We start from the raw sequence: 10,000 nt of genomic DNA, 5'->3' as shown, positions 1-10,000 counted from the left end.
AGGAAGAGAGACACGCAAAGAGAGAGAGGAGAGGAGAGGAGACAAAGGGAGAGAGACACGCAAAGAGAGAGAGGAGAGGAGAGGAGAGGAGAGGAGACAAAGGAAGAGAGACACGCAAAGAGAGAGAGGAGAGGAGAGGAGACAAAGGGAGAGAGACACGCAAAGAGAGAGAGGAGAGGAGAGGAGAGGAGAGGAGAGGAGAGGAGACAAAGGAAGAGAGACACGCAAAGAGAGAGAGGAGAGGAGAGGAGACAAAGGAAGAGAGACACGCAAAGAGAGAGAGGAGAGGAGAGGAGACAAAGGAAGAGAGACACGCAAAGAGAGAGAGGAGAGGAGAGGAGACAAAGGGAGAGAGACACGCAAAGAGAGAGAGGAGAGGAGAGGAGACAAAGGGAGAGAGACACGCAAAGAGAGAGAGGAGAGGAGAGGAGAGGAGAGGAGACAAAGGAAGAGAGACACGCAAAGAGAGAGAGGAGAGGAGAGGAGACAAAGGGAGAGAGACACGCAAAGAGAGAGAGGAGAGGAGAGGAGAGGAGAGGAGAGGAGACAAAGGAAGAGAGACACGCAAAGAGAGAGAGGAGAGGAGAGGAGACAAAGGGAGAGAGAGCCTTAAAGTGAGGGAGAATAAGATTCAGATGAAAGTGAGAGGGAGAGAGTAAAAGAGAGAGAGAGAAAAGAAGGTAGAGGGAAAAAGAGAGAAAAGGAGGTAGAGAGTAGAGAGAGAGAGAGAGAAATGGAGGTAGAGAGGAGAGAGAGAGAAAAGGATGTAGAGATGAGAGTGAGAGAGAGAAAGGGAGGTAGAGAGAAAAGAAAGACAGAAACCGAGGGAGGGAGGGAGAGTCAGAGATAAGATAGTTAGTGGCAGCAGTAAATCCTTTCTGCCCTTGCTGAAAAGCCAAACCACAACCATTCTCCGCTGCTCACTTGGCCAACAAACATCTCAAGCAGCCGCTCTGCTCAGATGTTGGGGGCGCCATGGAGATGGACTGCCTCTGCCAATCACTGTGTTTCCTTTGGGCTCATTAAAGTCGCACTCAGTGTGGGTGGCCCAATAATGTTTGAATGTCCCGTCTGGCCATCGCTAGTGTTTGTTTACTTTCCTCTGTGTCTTTGTCAGCTCACACTGCCATTGGATAGTACGGAGGGGACAGAGGGGACAGTTTCCCATAGCATTGTATGTGTGCCAGTGGGTGATTCGCTACAAAGTAGGACAGTTTAATGGGGTGAGCAGGTAGCACTGAAGAAACAGTCATCTATAGCAATGCCCTTGTGTCAGTGGATAAAGCTGAATGGGGACAAGGACTGTTGTCTTTCCAGATGTTCAGTGGTTGTGCTGATTAAACGTAATATGCATTAAAAGAGACTACTGGATCAATAAAGATCTGTAGAAAATATGACACAATTGTTCTGAAGGAATAGCAGCGCAGGTAATACAAGGACTGTGTGTGTGGGTGTATGTGTGTGTGTGTGTGTGTGTGTTGGAGGGGGAGGGGGCCTTGAGGATGTAGGAATGTATTAAAAAAGTACTTCTTCAAAAAACAGAACAATCCAAATGAAATGAAATCAAATAAAAGGACATTTTGCATGTTTATTATTCCTGTGATAATGAGTCACACAGAAGCAGTGCCATGATAATGACAGTGATAGTGACAAAGCTGTTTTTCGTGTGTATTTACATTTGGCCATACAGCACAGGATACATGACAGCACAGCACAGCCCAGCACAGCACAGCACAGCACAGCACAGGATACATGACAGCACAGCACAGCACAGCACAGCACAGCACAGCACAGGATACATGACAGCACAGCACAGGATACATGACAGCACAGCACAGCACAGCACAGCACAGGATACATGACAGCACAGCACAGCACAGGATACATGACAGCACAGCACAGCACAGCACAGGATACATGACAGCACAAAGCCCTGGACACAGACGCCAGCCACAACGAATGTAGCAGAAAAAGAGGAAGAGAGTGAGAGAGAGGAATAGAAAGAGAGAAAGTATAGCTTAAGAAAAAAGACAGTGTGCAGAAAAAGAGAGAAAGGTTGTAGAGGGAGAGATACTGAGAGCTGTCCTATGATGACAGAGCTGGAAAAATCGTTTCAGATCCTAATGAAAACAAAGATGCACTTCACTCCAGGCCAAACTACAGTCAGAAGGAAAAGACAGAGAGAGAGAGCAAGAGGGAGAGAGAGAGAGAGAGAGAGAGAGATGGCCCCTTAGGGACCTAATGTAAATACTCTCTTGGTATGAGTTTGGGGTTACACTTCCTGGACTGAGATTTGTACCCGGTGAAACCCTCCAATCATCACTCACCTTAAGGCTCAGTTTGAGTCCGTCATAACACAACTAATGTTCCATTGCATTTGACTTGAAGAGACTGCTATTAATATACTTGTTGCTTTATTTCCCCGCCAAACAAGCCTTTCTGCTAGTAGATAATCTCTAAATATAATCACAAGCTTTACTTTAAGTACTTTGTGTGTGTGTGTGTGTTTGTGTGTGTGTGTGTGTGTGTGTGTGTGTGTGTGTGTGTGTTTGTGTGTGTGTGTGTGTGTATGAGTGTGTGTGTGTGTGTGTGTGTGTGTGTGTGTGTGTGTGTGTGTGTGTGTGTGTGTGTGTGTGTGTGTGTGTGTAAGTGTGTGTGTGTGTGTGTGTTTGTGAGTGTGTGTGTGTGTTTGTGAGTGTGTGTGTGTGTGTGCTGGTAAAAGCTGGCCTAATCCCTATATTTTCCCCATACATGTGCTGGACAGCTGTGCTTCTTTCAGTCTCTCATCTGACATAGTGTGTAGGTTTAGCTCACAATGACGTCACTCACACAGGCCAAGCACTGCACAGACGAAGAGCACAGATCAGAAGTTTTTACCTAACAGAAGACTGGCTAATGCGATATCCTAGACTTCACGCCTGTCAGGGCTTCTCACTGGACATATGAGGTCTATTTGTAGCGCATGAGATAATGCTGAAGACGGCCGAATGTTTGTGCTGGAATCCACGTAACCTTGCAGACTCGCAGTCTGCTGAGGTCGTATCCTCCATCTCGTTGTCTTAAAAGGCATGGCAAGCTGCACAAACTTAGAAGTTTACAGCTTGCTCCAAACTTTGTAGGAACTGTTTCTGTCCTTCTGAGATTTCTAATGAGTCATCCGATTGATTTCCTCTGTGGGCTGCGTCCTGCTCAGTCGTAACGATGCACTTCCTGGGTCGCGGTGGGTGTGGATGCAGAGGCTTGGAGTTAATGATGGATTGGACTTTCCAAGATGCTGAGATCAATGGCAGTATTTATAGTTTTAATGCTACCCGTTAGCCAGCGCGCTGCGGAAGGGAAGTGGACGTGAAGCAGCTGCACGCATTCCTACCAGCAGATCCAGGGGGGTTGGCACAAACAGTGGCTGTTGGGCTCCTTTGAAGAGAACAAACTGAGACTTCAAAAAAACTTTACTCCGCCTTAACAGAGATTTCTTCAAAGGCATTAGTACTTGTAACACTGTGCTGAGTAACTTGAGACCATTAGTGTCAAATATAGATCAAGGATCAAGGACAATCTAGGATATATTTCCGTGCATTTTTCAACTGTCCTTCAGATACTTTTGTTATCGCTTACGAGCCAGACATCGGGTCTCCGTGATGTGCAAAGTGACCTGCAATCAAGGCTATGTCTTTTCTTATCTTCAACAAAGGCTCCAGCCATGGGGAAGAACTCAAAACAACAGTCTGGAAGTCTGAGAAACGGGAATGAGTTATCTAGTTTCACAAAATGGCCCTGACCACAGACTAAAGCGATACTCTATAAAAACAGAACAGAATAGAACAGAAGAAATGAAGACCAACACAGGTTGTGCACAAAGTGCTATACAATATGACTCAAAAGTTAAATGATCTGTAAAGCTGCAATGGGTTCCCATGACCAGGACAGACATTTAATCAAATCTGGATGTTCTCGCCCACCTAAACAATGCTCATGGTACCTCTGTTACAGTGGTGGAATGTAACAAAGTATTTTTACTTCGTTACTGTACTTCGTTACATTTTTACGTATCTGTACTTTACTTAAGTAAAAATAATAGTGCATACTTTTTACTTTTACTTCGTTACATTTTGCAGCTATTATCTATACTTTTACTCCGCTACATTTCTACAATATGTGTCGTTATTCGTTACATTTTATGAACACAGTTTCGCCAAAATGTTGCCTACACAAAAATATGGATTGCGTTGCTTTAGGACGTTTCAGCCAATCAGGTGGCTCTATCAGCTCCAATGACAGCAGAGTGTGAATTTGCCTGCAGCAATACGGGAGACTTGCCTGTTTTGCTTAAACATTCGACAAACAGCCTGACTAACAAACAACTTTTCAGCATGGATTCAGAGTCAGCCTCATCTGAGGACATGTTCAAGTTCAGAGGCCCCAAGAATAACTCGTAGAGGTTTCAGTGCGTTTCCTGTCTACCTCAAAAAAGGAATTGCTAGCCTTCAAAGGTTCTGCTTCAAATTTGGAGAAACAGGTCGAGTTATGCAGAGTTCTTGCTATGCTAAGTTAATGTCTATGACTTATGAATATCGTATGCGGTTACTGACATGATTTTATACTGTTATCTAGCGAAATACATGTTGACATACAGCAATAGCATCAAAATAACACGATTGTACCTTGATTATTTATTTAACGTAGTGGTAAAATAAAGCTGGTAGTTTAGCATTGTCAAGCTAACGTGAAGATTTGCCTTTTTTATTGACTGGTTATTGCCTGGCATGCAAACTTAATGCCTAGTGTTGAGTAACTCAATATGTTTTTTTTTCCTTGCATTGACCAGTTTAACAACTCCATTTGTTTTTCATGTTTCATATTTCCATTTTTTACACGTTTAACAATTAAATAAAAGATTAAAAGATACAAAATTGTGTCTTTATTGGTTTGGCTTAGCCTAATGGTATTAACTTTGCAAATAATCCCTGGTAACTCGTCATCTGCAGAATTACAAGATAGAGTGTGAACAGTTTTACAGACAATAGGCCCAATAAGTACACCAACCTTTCCAATTAACAAATGTTGTTGCTTATAATTATTACTAGTAGTGACATCTGTAGAGGCATTTATTACCAGTCGCTATTTCTTTATCAAAATGGCACAGTCTAGACATTGAGAGACAACCCATTGCGTGAGTACTTTTACTTTTACTTTTAAAGTAAATTAAAACTGAGTACTTTTTACTTTTTACTTAAGTAGGATTGTTGATGTAGTACTTTTACTTTTACTTTTACTTTCATTTTCCTGGGTACTTGTACTTTTACTTAAGTACTAAACTTCAGTACTTCTTCCACCACTGCTCTGTTATGTCAATGCTAATGCTAATCATAGAGCTGTCATAAAGTGGACACATGCATGATACGCTTGAAATCTTCATTGTAAACAGGTTAGTCAAATATGACATCAGGTTAATCAGGACTAAAACTGGAAGTGCATTGGGAATGGCAGTGGTCCTTTGAGTTGGGTAGATTAACAGGCAGTGCAGCAAAGGATTAAGGACCCCTGGCTCAATCAAACATGGAGTCTCTCTCCGCTAGGGGTGCTAACCCTCGACCAAAACACGATGTGCAGGTTGGCACCTTACATAGTAGCCTCTGATATCGGTGTATGAATGTGTAGATGTCTGAAGCATTAACCTTTAAAGCGCTTTGAGCATCCGTAGAAAAGCACTGTTTAAATGCAGTCCATTTACCGTTTACCATTTGCCTTATGCAGCCCATCTAAAGAAATAGCAGAAGTCAATCAAATGGGTCTATTTCAAGCTCCAAACCTACCTTGGAGAGTGGTATGTGTTAATCACATGTGAAAAGATGAACAAGAGCATGTTCAGCAAAGACTCCTGCCCTTTGGAAATGGTTCAGGGGGGGAAGGATAGATGACGTCTCAGAAACAGGACAGATGAGGAATTTTTTTGATCAAATATGTTGTTTCCTGTATCAGGAATCTTCTCCCTATCTGTCCCGTATCAGGAATGTTTTTTTTTTTTTTTTATTTAACCCTTGTTTTACCAGGAAAGTCCCATTGAGCCACAATGGCTCTTCTTCCAGGGAGTCCTGGCCAAGAGTGGCAGGCAGCAAGTGAAAACATTAACAGAAAATACAAGGACAGAGGACAAAACTAACAGGACCACAGACAGAAAACAAAGTACAGAATCACATAGAAAAACTATGTGTCCCGTATAAGGAATGTTCTCCCTATGTGGCCCGTATCAGGAACGTTCTCCCTAACTGTCCTGTGTCAGGAATGTTCTCCCTAAGTGTCCTGGATCAAAAATGTTCTCCCTATGTGTCCCGTATCAGGAATGTTCTCCCTATCTGTCCCATATTAGGAATGTTCTCCCTATGCGGCCCACCTCTATGACGCCGAGGATGCCAACACGCCCATGAGGCAGCTGCCGGGCTTGTGTGGGGACTACTGCTCTGACTACTGGCGCCAGTGCCGTTACACGCTCAGCCTCCTCATAGACAACAACAACATCACCACAGCCATCGAGGACAACCAAAACAAGTTCTGTGACTTCCTGGTCCTGAAGGACCCACAGTACTGCTACCCAAACGTCCTCTCCAACGCCGAGCTCAACAGCAAGCTGGGGGACCTGCAGGAGGACCCGGAAGGGTGTCTGCAGCTGTGCCTGCAGGAGGTGGCCAACGGGCTGCGTAACCCGGTCGCCATGGTGCACGCCAACGACGGCACGCACCGGTTCTGGGTGGCCGAGCAGCTAGGCTACGTGTGGACGTACCTCGCCAACGGATCCCGCATCGACAGGCCCTTCCTCAACCTCACAGAGGCCGTGCTGACGTCCCCGTGGGCGGGGGACGAGAGAGGCTTCCTCTGCATGGCCCTCCATCCGCGCTTCACCGCCGTCAAGAAGGCCTACGTCTACTACTCTGTCAAGGTGGGGAAGGAAGAGAGGGTCCGCATCAGCGAGTTCGTCCTGTCAGACGCCGACATGAACATGCTGGACCACTCGTCGGAGAGGTAGGGACAAAGGCAGGTGTGGTGGGGGCCAGCTGGTATGGAGGTGTGAACTGAGATGGCCACAAACAATGGCATCCTTAGAGACATGTTAGAGACAGATGCCAACGCCTATGAAAGCTCTTTAGCTAGCATGCCCACCTCCCATGCCTGAGTTAGCGTATGTCTATTTCCATGTTATTATATTTGTACTCACATTCAAATTCATAGTCATTGTTCTATTCATATTCATGTTGAATTCTTGAATAATAATAATGAATGCTTGAATGATAATGAAGAAGGATTTACAGTCTTGATGATGAGGGTTATAAGCTGGGCTACAACTCATAACAGCCTACCTCTCATGCCCAAATCAGCAAATGTCCATTTTCATGTTATTCTATTTAAGATAAGACACGTTCATCATCATCAAACAAATAGCCCTTTGTTATTAAAGCTTGATTTGTTAAAGCAGAGCTAGCATACTGTAATACCTATAATATGGGGCAGCCGTGGCCTACTGGTTAGGGCTTCGGGCTGGCAACCGGAGGGTGGCCGGTTTGATCCCCGACCAGTAGGAAAAATGTGGGCAGGGGAAGTGGAAGCCCACATCCACGGCTGAGGTGCCCTTGAGCAAGGCACCTAACCCCGATCACTGCTCCACGGGCGCCGCTGAAGGCAGCTCACTGCTCCGGGTTAGTGTGCTTCACTGTGTGTATCACTACCCTGGATAGGTAAAATGCAGAGATAGAATTCAGAGTGTGTGTGTGTGTCACTATCGCTGCCATAAACATAGTCACTAGTCACTAGGGCTCATTTCCATTCCGTTTCCATTCCATTTCCATTCCATTTCCATTCCATTTAGAATGCCACCGCTAAGATAATAACCAGCTAGACTTTTGCTCTGACTTGTGTAGAGTCCTTCTGGAGGTTAAAGAGCCTGCGTCCAATCACAACGGTGGCCAGCTCCTCTTCGGACACGACGGCTACCTCTACATCTTCACCGGGGACGGTGGGAGGGCCGGCGACCCCTTCGGCAAGTTTGGGAACTCTCAGAACAAGTAAGTCCCATTTTCCCCACCATCTACCCCAACTGTCCCACACAATCAATCATCTGACTAGCAAGACATGGCAATTACTACAACAGCTCGGGGCTGTGGAGAGATGACAAATTGATTACTAACTGCTGTGGAAGATTGCTGTGGGTTGTGTGTGGGGTTCCCCCCCCCCAACCCTTGTTCAATTAAAAATAAAAGTGCTATCAATCATTGCTTTGATGGCTTGAGACGTCTTCCAGTTTAAGGGATGACACTGTTTGTTTACCCTGCGAGCTGTGTGCATACATCTGAGACTGGCGGGCATGCTCAGTCCATTTCTATATGACTCACTGTAATGTACTGTTTTTCACCGCACTGTCCAGTGATTTGCTGTGCGTATGAAAGGCTGTCTGGGGGTTGACTAATGCACATTAGTCAAATGAGGGTTGAAAGGCTGTCAAGCAGTGTATGTTGACAGAGATAAACGTTGTGGAAAATTCTGATAGTTTTAGGTTAAAATGTCATATTAAGTGAAAAACATCAGTCTATTCGTGCAGACATTATCATTCTGCTTAATATATAGGTTTTGTTGTCTTTAAGATTTATAAGGCTACACTTTCTGTCTTTCATATTTCCCAGATGCCAATAAGTCAGTTACCATGTCTTCTCTGAAAGATCTGTCAGGTTGATTTTGTTTTCAAGCCTGCAATCCTCTGACAAACTGAAGCTTTCAGTTTTGCCCATCGTTTATGTTTGTTGAGATGTGTGCTGGACCTATCACAGTTACATGTCAGGACAGACTGCCCCTCAACTGGAACTATTTCCCATGGAAAGGGCCTTCGACTGTTTTTGGGCAGTGTAAATAGCCCATATGTGACTTCTGCTCACTGGCATTCTACTGCGTCTGTCTAGCAAACATTTGGCCCCATGGCGATGAACAAGTCCGCCCAGACAGCCACACACTGGCTCAAAATATTAACCTTGGCACGGCTCCCCAGACTTCCCCCTCGGACACTCGGTTGGAAATAACAGCGCCCAAGAAAACCTGCAGGCTGGCACCATGCCTGGGAGAGCCCTAACAGGCAGACTGGGGGCCCATCTCCCACCGGTAATTTACGCCACAAGATGGCCGACCCAGTCGATCACAAACACAAAAGACTAGTAGAATGAAAGTGTGGAAAACGGCTAACTGCTACACCTGGCAGCAAAGGCAGTACAGTATGCGACAAACACAGTGTTGCCGTGGGGATGCTATTGTGTTCCTACAGGAGGCCCAGAACTCTATCCTCGGAAGGCACCGCATCATTCTGTGGGGTGAGAGGCTCAACTTACTCTGGCTGAGCATCCCTTTGCCGTGGAGCCGTGTTTGGCCCACAGACAGCAGCTTTCCAGAATGAGCCAGTGGTAATATTTATGAAGACTAGACAGACTGGGACACAGGGTCCTGGCCGGAGTAATGGGGGCCACCTACAGAAGCCACAGAAATATTATTATTCCCACTGAGCCACACAATGTACTTTGATTCTCAGAAGTTTTCATTCTCCTCTTTACAATTGTTCTTCTGACCCTGATGCGATCAGCGCCCCATTCAGCATTGCAACGAGGGAAACAAGAAGCTAAATGAAATGTAACCACTCAAATAGCTGACTTAAGACAAGGAGGGTTAATCCTCTAAAAATGTGAACATTTCCCATTTAGTTCCAAGTCTTGGACTATCCTAAGAAATGGACCCTCATCCCAACAGCTACGGTTTATGGCCTTAAGGCCTTAACTACAGTTTATGGCTATATGCTAGGCCTTAAAGACACATCCTCTGTAGGAGCTGGCATGACAGAAACACTCTGATTTCGAGCCAACGTGCTTCGCCATGTAGCTACTCTTAGCGGCTGCTTCTCTGAAGACACCCAGTACATATCACAAGTTATCACAATTAACACTTGTGGAGCTAAACCCCGCTCCACACTACCTCT

General features: G+C 45.3%; 1 protein-coding gene across 1 annotated transcript in view; it reads left to right on the top strand.

The window, feature by feature from the left end:
• Window positions 1-10,000, top strand: part of LOC308370134 (HHIP-like protein 1) — a gene marked incomplete at both ends in the record, with an annotated part of 22,448 nt that overhangs the window by 4,687 nt on the left and 7,761 nt on the right. The window contains 2 exons of the mRNA XM_080844718.1: window positions 6,368-7,017; window positions 7,911-8,054. Coding sequence (XP_080700844.1) covers window positions 6,368-7,017; window positions 7,911-8,054 — 794 coding nt within the window. The remainder of the gene's footprint in view (window positions 1-6,367; window positions 7,018-7,910; window positions 8,055-10,000) is intronic.

The sequence above is a fragment of the Sprattus sprattus genome, assembly GCF_963457725.1.
Source record: "Sprattus sprattus genome assembly, chromosome: 9".
In the NCBI taxonomy this organism is placed as follows: Eukaryota; Metazoa; Chordata; class Actinopteri; order Clupeiformes; family Clupeidae; genus Sprattus; species Sprattus sprattus.
Note: the sequence above shows the minus strand (reverse complement) of the source record. Positions and strands in the feature narration are given on the sequence as shown.